The sequence below is a fragment of the Nerophis lumbriciformis genome, linkage group LG29 (assembly GCF_033978685.3).
Source record: "Nerophis lumbriciformis linkage group LG29, RoL_Nlum_v2.1, whole genome shotgun sequence".
NCBI lineage: Eukaryota > Metazoa > Chordata > Actinopteri > Syngnathiformes > Syngnathidae > Nerophis > Nerophis lumbriciformis.
In genome coordinates this window covers 30520001-30537353 of record NC_084576.2, presented here as the reverse complement: position 1 = coordinate 30537353, position 17353 = coordinate 30520001, and the positions used below count along the sequence as shown (strand labels likewise).

Sequence of the window (17353 nt, the reverse complement as noted above, 5' to 3'; positions counted from 1 at the left end):
CATTAATATATGCTACTTTTAAACTTTCATGCAGAGAAGGAAATCACAACTGAAAAAATCAGTAATTTTTTCATACGGTGTTGATGTGGAAATTTTTGCCTCGGCATTTTGATGGTGTGGGCGTGTGGCACCGAATGGAGATAAGTGTCTCGACAGACGTTACAATATTTGAACAATGATGACGAAAACTGTTTTCTCTGTCGTGTCGGTGTGTCGAAAATTGTTATGCGCTTATTTTTTTATTTGATTTTGTGCGTGGCATATAATTGCTATGCGCAGAGGACGCTTAAACAGTGCGCAATTGCACAGGCGAGCACCTTAGAGAGAACGTTGGTCGCACGGCTGCGCTAGCATCACAGCTAACGTTAGCCATGCTGCTACCTCTCTGCTCGGGGAGGACGTATACGTATGTGACGTATGTCGTGACAGTATGTGACGTGTGTAAGAAGGTGCGCTTGCTGTCTGTAAGAGGGAGACACAGAAAAGAGTGAGAAGAGCCTGTCGTGTAATGCCAGCAGCTAAAAGCAACTGCGTGAGAATTCACAGACCTGTCGATGTGTTGAAGGTGTGCTGGAAAATGCGGAACGGAAATTATAGGGAGCAGCAGAAAAGTGGAATGTACTATTTAAATAGGTGCGTTGGAAAACACGGAGCGGAGTTTGTTTTTTTTAACTGGATCTGGATCGGCATTTTCCCATGCCTTGCCGATACGCATTTTTTTTGCAAATATCGGCGGCCGATCCGATCCAAATATCGGATCGGGACATCCCTAGTGTAAATGGTAAATAAAAAGAGAATACAACAAATCCTTTTCAACTTATATTCAATTGAATAGACTGCAAAGACAAAGTACTTAAAAGTTCAAACTGAGAAACGTTGTTATTTTTTGCAAATATTAGCTCATTTGGAATTTGATGCCTGCAACATGTTTCAAAAAAGTGGCAAAAAAGACTGAGAAAGTTGAGGAATGCTCATCAAAACACTTATTTGGAACATCCCCACAGGTGAACAGGCTAATTGGGAACAGGTGGGTGCCATGATTGGGTATAAAAGCAGCTTCCATGAAATGCTCAGTCGTTCACAAACAAGGACGGGGCGAGGGTCACCACTTTGTCAACAAATGCCTGAGAAAATTGTCCAACAGTTTGAAAACGACATTTCTCAACCAGCTATTGCAAGGAATTTAAGGATTTTACTATCTACGCTCCGTAACATCATCAAAAGGTTCAGAGAATCTGGAGAAATCACTGCACGCAAGCAGCAAGCCCGTGACTTTCGATCCCTCAGGCGGTACTGCATCAAAAAGCGACATCGGTGTGTAAAGGATATCACCACATGGGCTCAGGAGACTTCAGAAAACCACTGTCAGCAACTACAGTTGGTCGCTACATCTGTAAGTGCAAGTTAAAACTCTACCGTGCAAAGCAAAAGCCATTTATCAACAACACCCAGAAACTCCGCCTGAGCTCATCTAAGATGGACTGATGCAAAGTGGAAAAGTGTCTAACGAGTCCATATTTCAAATTGTTTTTGGAAACTGTGGACGTTGTGTCCTCCGGAACAAAGAGGAAATGAACCATCCGGATTGTTATAGGCGCAAAGTGGAAAAGCCAGCATGTGTGATGGTATGGGGGTGTATTAGTGCCCAAGACATGGGTAACTTACACATCTGTGAAGGCACCATTAATGCTGAAAGGTACATACAGGTTTTGGAACAACATATGTTGCCATCCAAGCAACGTTATCATGGACGCCCCTGCTTATTTCAGCAAAACAATGCCAAGCCACCTGTTATAACAGCATGTCTTCATAGTAAAAGAGTGCAGGTACTAGACTGGCCTGCCTGTCTCCCATTGGTGCATTATGAAGGCTAAAATATGAGAAGGGAGACTGTTGAACAACTTAAGCTGTACATCAAGCAAGAATGGTAAAATAATTCCACTTCAAAAATGTGTCTCCTCAGTTCCCAAACCTTTACTGAGTGTTGTTAAAAGGAAAGGCCATGTAACACAGTGGTAAAAATGCCCCTGTGACAACTTTTTTGCAATGTGTTGCTGCCATTCAATTCTAAGTTAATGATTATTTGCAAAAAAAATTGTGTTTCTCAGTGTGAACATGAAATATCTTGTCTTTGCAGTCTATTCAATTGAATATAAGTTGAAAAGGATTTGTTGTATTCTCTTTTTATTTACCATTTACACAACGTGACAACTTCACTGGTTTAGGGTTTTGCATTATTTGAACCTTGACACGAGTTACATATATACATGCAGTATTTTAGAGGAAACATTGTCATAAATATATAGTTCCATTAATAGCAGGATGCCATGTGTGCCGACAGGGGAAGACGTCGGTTCAAAAGAGCTGCTACGAGCCCATCTGGAACGAACAGATCGTCTTCACCGAGATGTTCCCGCCGCTCTGCAAACGCATGAAGATTCAAATCCGAGACTCGGACAAAGTCAACGACGTTGCAATAGGAACGCACTTCCTGGATTTGAAGAAGATTTCCAATGACGGAGACAAAGGTGAGGCCTCAAAACCTGCTATCAATTCTATTACTAATTATAGCGCTAATGAAATGATCGTAAACAACAGTACGACAAGATATGAGAAGTTTAGTGTTCTCGTAGGAATAATAATAATAATAATAATAATAAAGAGATACAAACATAGTTATTGCCTCTGTACTAGAGATGCGCGGATAGGCAATTATTTCATCCACAACCGCATCAGAAAGTCGTCAACCATCCGCCATCCACCCGATGTAACATTTGATCAGAACCGCACCCGCCCGTTGTTATATATCTAATATAGACGATGCAAGGCATTAGTGAGGTTATAAAGCTTTTGCCTGTTAAAGAAAGGAGACTGATCCAATGCAGCACAGACATTCGCGTGCCACGCTGTCACGACCCAGACGCACACCAGTGCGCAATCATATGGGAGCCGCGCTGAGCGCACCTCCAAGCGCGTCTCGCTGCCGGCGACGGCCGGGAATGGGCCCGACGCTCCAGCGCCATCCATTTTCAGGGCTAGTTGATTCGGCAGGTGGGTTGTTACACACTCCTTAGCGGGTTCCGACTTCCATGGCCACCGTCCTGCTGTCTATATCAACCAGGGTGAGCCCCACCCCTTTCGTGAGCGCACTGCGCGCGGAGTGACCCCTGTTACGCGCCCCCGGCAACAGGGGTGGCGGGCAGGTAAGCTGCGCGGGCGGAGCGCGCGGAGTGACCCATGTTACGAGCCCCCGGCCACGGGGGTGGCGGGCAGGTAAGCTGCTTACCTGCTGCGCGTGACGCCGGCCGCGACGAAGGCGGACGAGGCGGGGTGTCGGTGCGGTGGTGACCCTGGACGTGCGTCGGGCCCTTCTCGCGGATCGCCTCAGCTACGGCTCCCGGTGGGGCCCTCTCGGGGGAAGGGGCCTCGGTCCCGGACCCCGGCGAGGCGTCCCTTCTCCGCTCCGTAAAAGTGTCCATCTCTTTTTCTTTTTTTTCTTCTGTTGTGGCATATGCTGCAGGTGCCTGCTCGTTTTTCGTATGTGGGTAACAACATTTAACTATGTATATATATTTCCCAATTGGTTTAACTGCCACCCGCCTGAATCTATTTCAAATCTAATTTTTTTTTATTTCAACCGCCCGACCCGACCCGACCCGCGGATAAAATCTAATTTTTTTAAATTTCATCCGCCCGATCCGCGGATAATCCGCGGACTCAGCGGTTGTGCCCGCAAACCGCGCATCTCTACTCTGTACATAATTGTCTACTAGTGATGGGTCCGGCAACACCGATGCATCGGCGCATGCGTCGAGCTCATAGAGCGAAACCCTGTGTCGGTGCGCGTACCGCTTTTAGAAAGTCACGTGACCGATCATGAGCTGTTTTGGTCACGTGACCGATACGCCAACTGTGTCGCACTGACGCCTCCTCTGTGCCCTGTGAGCGGCTCTTTTCTACAGCCCGATAAATAATAACTAAGAGAAATCGTCTAAAATGTAATACGTCGGAAAAACTTTTTTTTTTTTTTTTTTTTATAAAAATGTTGCTCGACATTTTTAATTCTAAAAGAGACAAAACTCAAATAGAATTTGAAAATCCAAAAAATATTTTAAAGACTTGGAATAAATGGTAGAAAATGGATGGATGGATGGGTCTTCACTTGTTTAAATAAATTCATTTATTTTTTACTTTGCTTCTTATAACTTTTAGATATACAATTTTAGAGAAAAAATATAACCTTAAAAATGATTTTAGGATTTTTAAACAAATATACCTTTTTACCTTTTAAATTTCTTCCTCTTCTTTCCTGACAATTTAAATCGATGTTCAAGTAAATTTATTTATTTTTTATTGTAAAGAATAATACATATTTTTAGCTTCTGGTTTTTCGACGAAGAATATTTGTGAAATATTTCTTCAAACTTACTATGATTAAAATTCAAAACAATTATTCTGGCAAATCTAGAAAATCTGTAGAATCAAATTTAAATCTTATTTCAAAGTATTTTGAATTTCTTTTAAAATTTTTGTTCTGGAAAATCTAGAAGAAATACTGATTTGTCTTTGTTAGAAATATAGCTTGGTCCAATTTGTTAAATATTCTAACAAAGTGCAGATTGGATTTTAACCAATTTAAAACATGTCATCAAAATTCTAAAATTTATCTTAATCAGGAAAAATTACTAATGATGTTGCATAAATTATTTTTTTAATTTTTTCAAAAAGATTCAAATTAGCTAGTTTTTCTCTTCTTTTTGTCGGTTGAATTTTGAATTTTAAAGAGTCGAAATTGAAGATAAACTATGTTTCAAAATTTTATTTTAATTTTTTTCGTGTTTTCTCCTCTTTTAAACCGTTCAATTAAGTGTTTTTTCATCATTTATTCTCTACAAAAAACCTTCCGTAAAAGGAAAAAAAAATGTACGACGGAATGACAGACAGAAATACCCATTTTTTTATATATATAAATGTATTTATTTAGCTATTCTTGTTTAAATCACACTTACGCGTAACTTACAAATGACAATATATTTATTTATTTAAGTGTGTATCAAACTGGTAGCCCTTCGCATTAATCAGTACCCAAGAAGTAGTTTTTGGTTTCAAAAACGTTGGTGATAGGGCATCAAATCAGTGTCAGTTGAGTCGGTCCATAGGTTGCCTGTAGGGATTTTTAATGTCCAGCAGATGTCAGTATTTAGTGACACAGTATCGACACAGTATCAATACAGTTTTGCAATGTGTCGAAACGCTTCATGACGCCTCATCAACCCATCACTATTATTACCTCTGTACATAATTGTCTACTATGACATACAACATGTAACTGTAATGTCCCAAAACGTCCAGCAGAGGGAGACATCCGTCTGCCTGAATGACTTGAACACGATGTATCTAATTCGACAATTCTACTCAACATATCGTCACTATTACACTTTTTTTTTAACATGTCTGACATGTTCTCAACTTGATAAAGACAACTTACGGCATTGCTTCTACGCTGCTTTGTGTAGGATGCCAACAGAGATTATTACAGAGGACAGCAACATATTTTCAGACGAATACCGGAAGTCAACCAAACAGGAAGTCATTTAGCGGAAGTGACATCATCCGACTGCTGTTTACCGATTATAGCGAACAAGATAATAATAGCTCCAAATGATAGCATTGCAGTCAATATGTGTGTTTTTGCACATTGTATAAACTATACAAAATTATTATCAAGTCATTTTGTAAAGAATATTAACAATTGGCCTCAGGACAATTACTAATTCCTCTTATCTGGTCACGCGCTAACATGCTAACGTTAGCTAACGCTTTATACTAGCCGTTTAACTAATATTGTGCGTTTAAACCTAAAAATCATGGATTTTGATACTTGGCGCCATCTTAGAAGTACGCTAACTTTTCCTATGTCATCATGCTAACATTAGCATGCTAACGTTTGATAGTAACATCATACTTGCCAACCCTCCCGAATTTTCCGGGAGACTCCCGAAATTCAGCGCCTCTCCCGACAACCTCCCGGGACAAATATTCTCCCGAAAATCTCCCGATTTTCAGCCGGAGCTGGAAGCCACGCCCTCTCCAGCTCCATGCGGACCTGAGTGAGGACAGCCTTTTTTCAGACGGGGAGGACAACAGGGTGACAAGAACTAAATCATCCATACTAGAGATAAATTGTATTATTATGTTTATCTTACCTAAAAATAAATATATTTACTAAATAAAAAAAACAAAAACGAAATACATTTTTACTATATTTTGCTAAAAACATCAAAATTAATTGTATTTTTATTTGTATTTTTTCTGACTCCTTATTACATCCAGCCATAGAATTATACATTAAAATAAACATATTTGAAATAATTAATTTTGAATTATCATAATAATTCATTTAAAATTACCATATTTAATTATTAAAATAATTGCTTGTTTATCAACAACTTTAGCATTTTATTCATTACATTTTGAAACTCTCAGAAGCCAAGTTATGTTATATTCCTTAAGATTTATTTATGCAAGTTTGAAGTATCAATTATCTAAACACAGTTTTGTTTGCATATTTTCATGATATATATATATATATATATATATATATATATATATATACTTATATATACAGTGTTGGGACTAACGCGTTACAAAGTAACGCGTTACTGTAACGCCGTTAGTTTCGGCGGTAACTAGTAATCTAACGCGTTATTTTTTTTTATTCAGTAATTTAGTTACCGTTACTACATGATGCGTTACTGCGTTATTTTACGTTACTTTTGATGTAGTATCGGCTAGAAACAGAAGCGCTGCGGTGTCTTTCTTCTGAATCTTCCTCTGTCACAAGCCGGAGAGAAGAAAAGAGGCGCGGTCCGTGTGTGTGTGGTGGGGGGGGGGGGCACGTTCAGTCCACACACAGCGTGGTCATGGCGAGCGGAGTAACGGAGGAGCTTGAACGCCCCCGCCATTGAATCGGTGTGTTTATAAGTGCAGACTCGGTTGTGCAAAACGAGGGTTTTAAACACATGCTGAACGTGCTTGAACCACGTTACGACATCCCGTCGCGCACCCACTTCAGCAATAAGATTGTGCCAGATCCTTATGAGCAGGAGAAGAAAAAAGTTGTGGATGAACTATCCCGAGCATCAGCTGTTGCGCTCATGACAGACGGGTGGACGTCCAGCGGAACTATAAGCGCTCACTTCATCACAGCAGACTGGGAGATGAGAAGACACGCCCCCTCTACGAGAGTCACCTTGCGCAGGTACTGACACAAGCAGTGGAGGAATGGAAGATAAAGATATCCCAGTCACACGTGATAATGCCAAAAATCAAATAATTACAGAGAATGAGGCAGGACTGGGACCACAGATAGGTGCTTTGCACATGTAGTGAATTTGGCATCACAGAAGGGAATCTCAGTCAATAGGATGGAGCGCCTCTTTGGGAGGATCAGGAAGGTTTCTTACTTCCACCCAAGCACAACAGCTGCTCATGTGCTTAAGACAAAGCAAGAAATGCTAAAGCTGCCTGCTCATACATGATGTCCCAACGAGGTGGAACTCCACTTATGATATGTTGGAGCAGCAGGCAGCTATATACTCTGCATTGACCCACAACACCCTGAAGACAAATGTCACCCTGTCTGATGATGATGTGAGAGTGGCAGGTGAGGTCCTCCAGGTGCTTAAACCCCTCAAAAGTGTTCCATCTCTACTGAGCACTGAAACTTCACCATCTGTGTCAATGATCCTGCCACTGAAAACAAGGATTCTACAATCCATGGCTCCAAGTGTGGAAGACAGCAGCATCACTCCAGATGTCAGGCTTTATGTTTCAAGGAAGATGATGTTTCTTCTTATGTTGCACTTAAACTTGTTTTTTATTAATGGTCATTGGTCCAAGTTTAAAGAAAGGAGGAATGCCTTTTTATGTTGCACTGTTTTTCATTCATTATGTTAAAAGGAAAATAAAAATGTATGTCAAGTTGATCAACAGATTGTATTATTCTCCAGTGCAATAACAGTACTGAAATGAAGGCAAAAAGGGCATTAATGGGAGCTTTAAAAAAAAAAGAAGAAAAAAAGAAGTAACTAAATAGTTACTTTTCACAGTAACGCATTACTTTTTGGTGTAAGTAACTGAGTTAGTAACTGAGTTACTTTTGAAATAAAGTAACTAGTAACTGTAACTAGTTACTGGTTTTCAGTAACTAACCCAACACTGTATATATATATATGTATGAAATACTTGTCTTGGTGAATTCTAGCTGTCAATATACTCCTACCCTCTTAACCACGCCCCCAACCACGCCCCGCCCCACCCCTGACCACGCCCCCCACCTCCCGAAATCGGAGGTTTCAAGGTTGGCAAGTATGAGTAACATTTTCCGCTAATTTGCTCTATTTAAGCATAAACATTGTGGCTTTTGATACTTGCCGCCATCTTAGAAGTACGCCAACTTTTCTCATGTTATCATGCTAGCATTAGCATGTTTACATTTTATGCTGGCATTTGAGCTCATTTTGATCATTTAAACCTAAATTTAAAGGAATTCAAGACTTGTCTCCGTCTTGCAAGTATGCTAATGCTAGCAGGCTAACATTTAGACCAGTTGCTCCTGATGCTGCACCATCACAAGGTGAAAGTGGTAATAGTGTCAATGTGTTTTTACTTCAAATACCACTTCTGCCATCTTGTGGGGACCATTTTGAAAATGCCAATGTTTTTTAACCGGGTTGAGTAAAGTTAGAAGTACGCCAACTTTTCCTATGTCAATATGCTAAGATTAGCATCTCTCTTAGTCGTCCTCAGACGAGCGTCCATCGGAGTCTCAAATCATTCCGGTTCTTCATACACCCGGCCAGCTCCGTAGAGCTTTCAGCTCCTGCATCTTTCTTCAGGATGTCCACGTACGTTAGCGCCCGATGCCTGTGCGTTGGTTCCCATAGGACCAGCCTGCTGGCCGGGAGATCCCTATGTCTGTGGCAGTGGCCGGCCAGCCTCATCCTCCTAGCTGTTACCTTCTTGCTGAGCCTAGGCAGTTGCCCGTACAGGTCCTTGTTGGTGATGTGGATGTTCTGGTCCACATTCAGAACAGCTCGTATCATTCTGGTGTAGCACCCATCTAGGGACTTCTGCAGGGTGGGTGTCAGGGTCCAGCTTTCGCAGCCAGACAGGAGGACAGACTCCACAGTGGCTTGGAATAGACTCAGCTTTATGTGTCGGGGGAGATTCGAGCACCACACTCTTGACATACCGTTCAGGGCCCTCCACGGTAGTGCCTTTCTGACCTTAAGGTCTTGTTCTGTGGAGTTCATCCAGGAACCCAAGTACTTGAAGTCATTGACCTCTCGCAGAGCGTTGCCATCTGATGTTGTTATTGGCGGGTGGTCCATGTGTAGGTTATAGGTGATTACCTCTGTCTTCTTTGCGTTCAGTCTGAGGCCAACCCTGGCACATTTCACCTCCACTCTGTTCAGGAGTTCCTGTGCCTGCTCCACGCGATCAGCCAACAGGCAGATGTCATCTGCGTAGTCTAGGTCTGCCAGAGCTACAGCAGGGGTTCTTCTAGACCTTCTTGGTGTAATTGTGAAGCTAAGCTCCTGCTCCCGCCCGTTGATGGCTTTCCTGAGCGCGTAGTCCAGAGCTATGATAAAGAGGAAGGGGGCGAGAGTGTCTCCCTGCTGCACTCCTGCCAGGATTTCAAACTTCTTGCTGATTCTATCTGGGGTTACCACCTTGGCTCTTGTGCCCTTGTACATGGCCTCTGTGGCCCGGAGTAGATTTGGGGGGACCCTGCAAGCCTTGAGGATTCTCAGCATTATGCCTCTGTCTACTGAATCAAATGCCTTTTTGAAATCAATGAAACACAGTACTGCTGTCAAGTTGTTCTTCTTCACCTCCTCAATGATTCTCCTTAAGGCCAGGATCTACCCTTTCTGAAGCCATTTTGGTTGTCCCTCAGGTTTGGGTCAATGGCGTCCCTCATCTGGTTTAATATCATGCGGTTGTAGAGCTTCGCTATGACAAAGATCAGGCTAATGCCACGATAGTTGTCTGGCTTAGACAGATCTCCAGATTTGGGAATGATGTCTGACAAGGACCATATGTCGGGCTTGATGTTCTCTATCAGAGCCTGGTTGCAGATATCCAGTATAATGTTATCGAGATCGCAGTTTTTGGGGACTTCTGGGGGGATCCCGTCTGGACCAGCACTTCTCCCTTGCTTCAAGGTGGACTTCACTGTGGCAAATTTCGTACCTGTAAAGGGGCCATCGTCAACGTCAAGATTTGCGAGGACTGCAGGTATCTCTTCCTCAGCTCTGTCCACTGTTGGGTGGGTGCCCAGGAGATCCCGGAAGTAGGTGAACCAGGAGCATGCTAAAGTTTTATGCTAGCATTTTGGCTATTTTCATTCATAAAAATTAGGGCTTTTGATACTTGACGCCATCTTAGATGTATGCCAACTTTTCTTATGTTATCATGCTAACGTTAGAATGCTAACCTTTTCTGCTAGCATTTTTGTTCATTTAATGCGTATGAACCTGAAAATCATGGCTTTTGATACTTGGCGCCATTTAGAAGTACGCTAACTTTTGGTGCATGGGAGTTTGCCCAACCAGTCTACATGTGTTTTGTGGACTTGGAGAAGGCATTCGACCGTGTCCCTCGGGAAGTCCTGTGGGGAGTGCTCAGAGAGTATGGGGTATCGGACTGTCTGATTGTGGCAGTTCGCTCCCTGTATGCTCAGTGCCAGTACTTGGTCCGCATTGCCGGCAGTAAGTCGGACACGTTTCCAGTGAGGGTTGGACTCCGCCAAGGCTGCCCTTTGTCACCGATTCTGTTCATAACTTTTATGGACAGAATTTCTAGGCGCAGTCAAGGCGTTGAGGGGATCTGGTTTGGTGGCTGCAGGATTAGGTCTCTGCTTTTTGCAGATGATGTGGTCCTGATGGCTTCATCTGGCCAGGATCTTCAGCTCTCACTGGATCGGTTCTCAGCTGAGTGTGAAGCGACTGGGATGAGAATCAGCACCTCCAAGTCCGAGTCCATGGTTCTCGCCCGGAAAAGGGTGGAGTGCCATCTCCGGGTTGGGGAGGACATCTTGCCCCAAGTGGAGGAGTTCAAGTACCTCGGAGTCTTGTTCACGAGTGAGGGAAGAGTGGATCGTGAGATCGACAGGCGGATCGGTGCGGCGTCTTCAGTAATGTGGACGCTGTATCGATCCGTTGTGGTGAAAAAGGAGCTGAGCCGGAAGGCAAAGCTCTCAATTTACCGGTCGATCTACGTTCCCATCCTCACCTATGGTCATGAGCTTTGGGTTTTGACCGAAAGGACAAGATCACGGGTACAAGCGGCCGAAATGAGTTTCCTCCGCCGGGTGGCGGGGCTCTCCCTTAGAGATAGGGTGAGAAGCTCTGCCATCCGGGGGGAGCTCAAAGTAAAGCCGCTGCTCCTCCACATCGAGAGGAGCCAGATGAGGTGGTTCGGGCATCTGGTCAGGATGCCACCCGAACGCCTCCCTAGGGAGGTGTTTAGGGCACGTCCGACCGGTAGGAGGCCGCGGGGAAGACCCAGGACACGTTGGGAAGACTATGTCTCCCGGCTGGCCTGGGAACGCCTCGGGGTCCCACAGGAAGAGCTGGAAGAAGTGGCTGGGGAGAGGGAAGTCTGTGCTTCCCTGCTTAGGCTGCTGCCCCCGCGACCCGACCTCGGATAAGCGGAAGAAGATGGATGGATGGATGGATCATGCTAACATTAGCATGGTAGCATTTTATACTAGCATTTTTAGCTAATTTGCTTCATTTAAGCATAAACATTGTGGCTTTTAATACTTGGCACAATCTTAGAAGTATGCTAACTTTTCCTATGTCATCATGCTAACGTTAGCATGCTAACATTAGCATGCTAACATTATTTTAATTGAGCATGCTGTTGTGTCTTCCAGGCTTCCTGCCCACGCTGGGCCCCGCCTGGGTGAACATGTACGGCTCCACCCGCACCTACACCCTCATGGACGAGTACCAGGAGCTGAACGAGGGCCTGGGCGAGGGCGTGTCCTTCAGGGCCCGCCTGCTCATCAACCTGGGCGTGGAGATCCTGGACCCGTCGTCGCCCGACACCTCCTGTTCCACCGAGGTGCAGCTGGAGGGCATACCCAACATCTCGGAGGTGAGGCGTCTCCTTTTCCGCGCCGTTGTCGTCTTTCACGACAACCTGAGGGATTTCACGGCCGTAACAGGAGACGCTTACGCTGACACTATTTCCCAGAATGCAACTGGGAAGATTGAGGAATTCTTCCTCTTTGGATCTTTCCTGGAGGCCACCATGATTGACAGGAAGATTGGAGACAAGCCCATCAACTTTGAAGTCACCATAGGTATGGGATTTGTCATCCAGACACAAACATTTCACCTTTTGTGTCCTTTAGATTCAGTTCATTTTAAAACTTTTTTTTTTTTTTTTTAATTATTAATTTTTTTTAGTCTGTAACACGAAAGATTTAAAGTGCATCAATTTGCTTTGGGAAAAAAATCCTTATTAAAACTAAAAGCATTTTTTGACCAACTTGAACCGTTTGATACTGAAAATAAAATTAAAAAAAATTAAATACTTATTTATACTATACATTTTTTTTAACCAAGTTGAAGTATTTAATACCGAAAAAAAAAAAATCCTTATTTAAACTAGCATTTTATTATTAACATGATAACTTTTTTTTTAGCTTTTTTGACCGACCATTTGATACTGAAAATAAAATTTTAAAAAGTAATATTTATTTAACCTACAAACAATTTTTAACCAAGTTGAAGTATTTAATACCGAAAACAATTACTTATTAAAACTAAAAGCATTTTTTGACCATTTTGATACTGAAAATAAAAGTCAAAAAATTAAATACTTATTTAAACTATACATTTTTTTAATAAGTTGAAGTATTTACTGTCAAGACTTGGTCCGGGGTGTGTGCTTTTCCAGGATGCAACGGAAAGTTGGCTCGTGCGAGACGGGAATGAAGGTACATGATTTATTATTATCAAAAAAAAAGGAATAAATGAAAGCGCGCACAGTGGCGGAGAATAAACTATGAAACCAAAAAGACTATAAATATGGAACAAAAACTTACTTGGCTTGGACAAAAGTCGTTGCTTGAGGAATTGACATGAAAAGAAGTATCAGGCATGAACAGAGCATAAATGTGTTGAGGTCGTCAGGACGAACAACAGAAAATGAATGAACTTAAATACTATGGACATGATTAGTGAAAGCAGGTGCGTGACTCAAAACGTGAAACAGGTGCGTGACGTGACAGGTGAAAACTAATGGTTGCTATGGTGACAAACAAGAGTGCACAATGAGTCCAAACGTGGAACAGGTGAAACTAATGGGTAATCATGCAAACAAGACAAGGGAGTGAAAAGCCAGAAACTAAACAAAACATGACTTAGAACAAAACATGATTACACAGACATGACATTTACTACCGAAAAAAATTAATAAATCCTTATTTAAACTATACATTTTTTTGACTCGAACCATTTAATACTGAAAAACCAATTAAATCAACTCAATAAATAATAATAAACACTTTAACATAACAAACAAAAATGAATAAAGCAATTTGTGTACAAAACTGTTATAAGTACATCGCTGTATAACATTGTACCCTTATTAACATAAAAAACTAACAAAAAAAGAACAAAATATAGATCAACTTGGAACAAATAATAACTTTATTAACATTTTTTAGTCTGTAACAAAAATTATTTAAAGTGCATCAATTTGCTTGGGAAAAAAATCCTTATTAAAACTAAAAGAGCGACTTGAACCATTTGATACTGAAAATAAAAGTCAAAAATTAAATAATTATTTAAACTATAAACAATTTTTAACCAAGTTGAAGTATTTACTACCAAAAAAAACTAATACATCCTTATTTAAACTATAACATTTTTGACTTGGACTATTTAATGCTGAAAAACCAATTAAATAAACTCAATAAATAATAATAAACCCATATTGATGATTACATCAACTCAGCAGCACAATATATAACACACTTTAACATAAACAAAAATGAATAAAACAATTTGTTGCGCTAGAATGAGCACATTTTGTAGTGCACAGCTTTTTGAAGTATGTTACTGATAAAGCATGTTCACACTATTTGAGAAGAACTGAATTACTCTTCAGAAAAATGATGAAAATGTAACTCAAATGTCAGGTTCAAACACTGATGACATCTATTAAACAAGACAAGAAGCAAGGAATGAAACAGAGACAAAATTAAATTTGGCTCAATGAGGAGAAACGCGTAGACACTGTAGTCTTGAACAGTGTCCCACCACGCTCTGACGAAACATTGTACGCCCCCTCTTTTATTTGGACTTATCCTGATTACATGGCAACAGCTGTTTCTAAGGGAGGGGGGTTGTAAACAGCCGCTGCCTTTGGCCACAAAACAGTTCAAAGAAAAGGTGCCTAGAGGGGGGTCAGGCCCTGCCTCCTCTCCGCTTTGTGGATCTCGGGTCAAGACAAAATCTTCCTGTGGATTACAATACATCCAAGAAACCGACACCTTCATGTCGCTCCCCATCCTACACAGTGGAGTTTTACAAGCCTTTTGATTGGTAAGATCAAAGACAGCTTTTGGTCTGCACGTCTTGTCGGGCAGGTTACTATGGCGACGAGCTGGACGGGCCCATCCAGCACAAATCAGGAGGCAAGAAGAAGGCGGACGGCGAAGAGGAAACGGAACTGATCCACGACTCCAGCGACGAGGAGATGGACGACGATGGCGACCTGACCTCTGTGGCGACCACGCCGCCCATGAAGCCCGTGGTCACTGACCGGTCAGAACCCTCAATTCAGTCCACTTTGTTGATCCAGACGTTTGAATTCAGTCAACTGCTAGCATGCTAACATTAGCATACTGACTTTTTTTTGCTAATTTACGCCATACAGTTATATAACGTACATGACTCATGCTAGCATTAGCATGCTAACTTTGTTGGCTAATTTTACAGCTCAGAATCATACAACTTGGTACGTACTATTTGCTCACTGTTAGCAGGCTAATTGTTAGTGTGCTAACTTAACCTTACTAGCATGCTAATCTTTTTAGCCAACTTTGCAGGTAAACAGCACAGAGTCATCTAACTTGGTACTTGGCACATGCCAACTGTTAGCACGCTAGCATTTTTATCATTAACATGCTAACTCTTTTTTTTGTAGCTAATTTTACACGTTTTAGCAAACTTCGCAAACGTTTACCTTCGTCATGCTAACTTTTTTGCCTAATTTTTCAACCATATAAATGTGGTATCTGATATATGCTAACTGTTAGCATGTTAACTTTTTAAGCCGGTTTTGCCATTGTACACCTCAGAGTCATCTAACTTGATACTTGGCACATGTCAACTTTTGGCATGTTAGCATTTTTATCTTTAACATGCTAACGTTTTTTTTAGCTAATTTTACACGTATTTAGCAAACTTCGCAAACGTTTACCTTCGTCATGCTAACTTTTTTGCCTAATTTTTCAACCATTTAAATGTGGTATCTGATATATGCTAACTGTTAGCATGTTAACTTTTTAAGCCGGTTTTGCCATTGTACACCTCAGAGTCATCTAACTTGATACTTGGCACATGTCAACTGTTGGCATGTTAGCATTTTTATCTTTAACATGCTAACGTTTTTTTTTGTGCTAATTTTACATGTTTTTAGCAAACTTTGCAAACGTTTACCTTTGTCATGCTAACTTTTTTGCCTAATTTTTCAACCATATAATTGTGGTATCTGGTATATGCTAACTGTTAGCATGCTAACCTATTTTGCCGTTGTACACCTAAGAGTCGTAAAACTTGGGGCTTGGCACATGCCAACTGTTAGCAGGCTAGCATTTTATCAATAATATGCTAACTTATATGTAGCTTATTTTACATCTTTTTTTTTTTAGCTAATTTCTCAGCCGTTCACCTTAGTCATATACCTTGGTACTTGACACATGCTAACTTTTTTGGCTAATTTTACACTTTTTTTTTAGCTAACTTCGCAAATGTTTACCTTAGTCATGCTAACTTTTTTGGAAAATTTTGCAGGTTTTTTAAAGCTATTTTTGCATGTGTACGCCTCAGAATCATATAACTTGTTTCATTCTAATTGTCAGCCTGCTAATGTTAGCATTTTAAATTAAATTCACAGTTGCCTAACAGTTTATTGTTGGCAAATAAAATGAAAGAAAATAAACTCAACTAAATTAAGCTAAAATAAAATAAAATAAAATAAAGAGTTACTTAATGGGTAAATTATAGCAAATTAAATTATAACAAATTCACAGTTGCTTAACATTTTATTGTTGGCAAATAAAATTAAAAAAAAAAAATTAAATACAAAAATACAAAATTTAAAAAAATTAAATAGAAAAAAAAAAAATTAAAGACTTGTCGGCCTGCTAATGTTAGCATTTTAAATTAAATTCACAGTTGCCTGACAGTTTATTGTTGGCAAATAAAATGAAAGAAAATAAACTCAACTAAATTAAGCTAAAATAAAATAAAATAAAATAAAGAGTTACTTAATGGGTAAATTATAGCAAATTAAATTATAACAAATTCACAGTTGCCTAACATTTTATTGTTGGCAAATAAAAAAATTTAAAAAAAATTAAATACAAAAATACAAAATTTAAAAAAATTAAATAGAAAAAAAAAAAATTAAAGACTTGTCGGCCTGCTAATGTTAGCATTTTAAATTAAATTCACAGTTGCCTGACAGTTTATTGTTGGCAAATAAAATGAAAGAAAATAAACTCAACTAAATTAAGCTAAAATAAAATAAAATAAAATAAAGAGTTACTTAATGGGTAAATTATAGCAAATTAAATTATAACAAATTCACAGTTGCCTAACATTTTATTGTTGGCAAATAAAAAAAATTAAAAAAAATTAAATACAAAAATACAAAATTTAAAAAAATTAAATAGAAAAAAAAAAAATTAAAGACTTGTCGGCCTGCTAATGTTAGCATTTTAATGTGACTTGTGTGTATTGCACACATACAGCCGTCACATGCAATTTTTTTCACAAAATTGCATATTCTGGTTAACATTGTTATATGTTTGCGATGACTGCTTGCAGAAACTACTTCCACCTGCCCTACTTTGAGCGCAAGCCGTGCGTTTACATCAAGAGCTGGTGGCAGGACCAGAGGCGCAGGCTGTACAACGCCAACATCATAGACAACATTGCGGACAAACTGGCAAGTGGCTCCACCGGCGAGATAGCGCCTGTAGCTTCATCTTCACGCTGGTGCTCTGTGGTCGCAGGAGGAAGGTCTGAACGACGTGCAC

At 40.6% G+C, this 17353-nt stretch overlaps 1 protein-coding gene across 2 annotated transcripts in view; it reads left to right on the top strand.

Annotated features, from left to right (window-relative positions):
- LOC133571958 (otoferlin-like) overlaps positions 1 to 17353 on the top strand; it is a 108104-nt gene that overhangs the window by 18177 nt on the left and 72574 nt on the right. Inside the window, exons 8-13 of one of the 2 annotated variants that reach the window (XM_061924521.1) lie at positions 2342 to 2528; positions 11948 to 12171; positions 12271 to 12379; positions 14675 to 14852; positions 17142 to 17262; positions 17330 to 17353. The exon at positions 17330 to 17353 is cut by the window's right edge and continues 77 nt beyond it. In XM_061924521.1, the coding sequence (XP_061780505.1) occupies positions 2342 to 2528; positions 11948 to 12171; positions 12271 to 12379; positions 14675 to 14852; positions 17142 to 17262; positions 17330 to 17353 (843 nt within the window). Of the gene's footprint in view, positions 1 to 2341; positions 2529 to 11947; positions 12172 to 12270; positions 12380 to 14674; positions 14853 to 17141; positions 17263 to 17329 lie in introns of those variants that run through there. The other variant, XM_061924520.1, reaches the window with a different exon arrangement.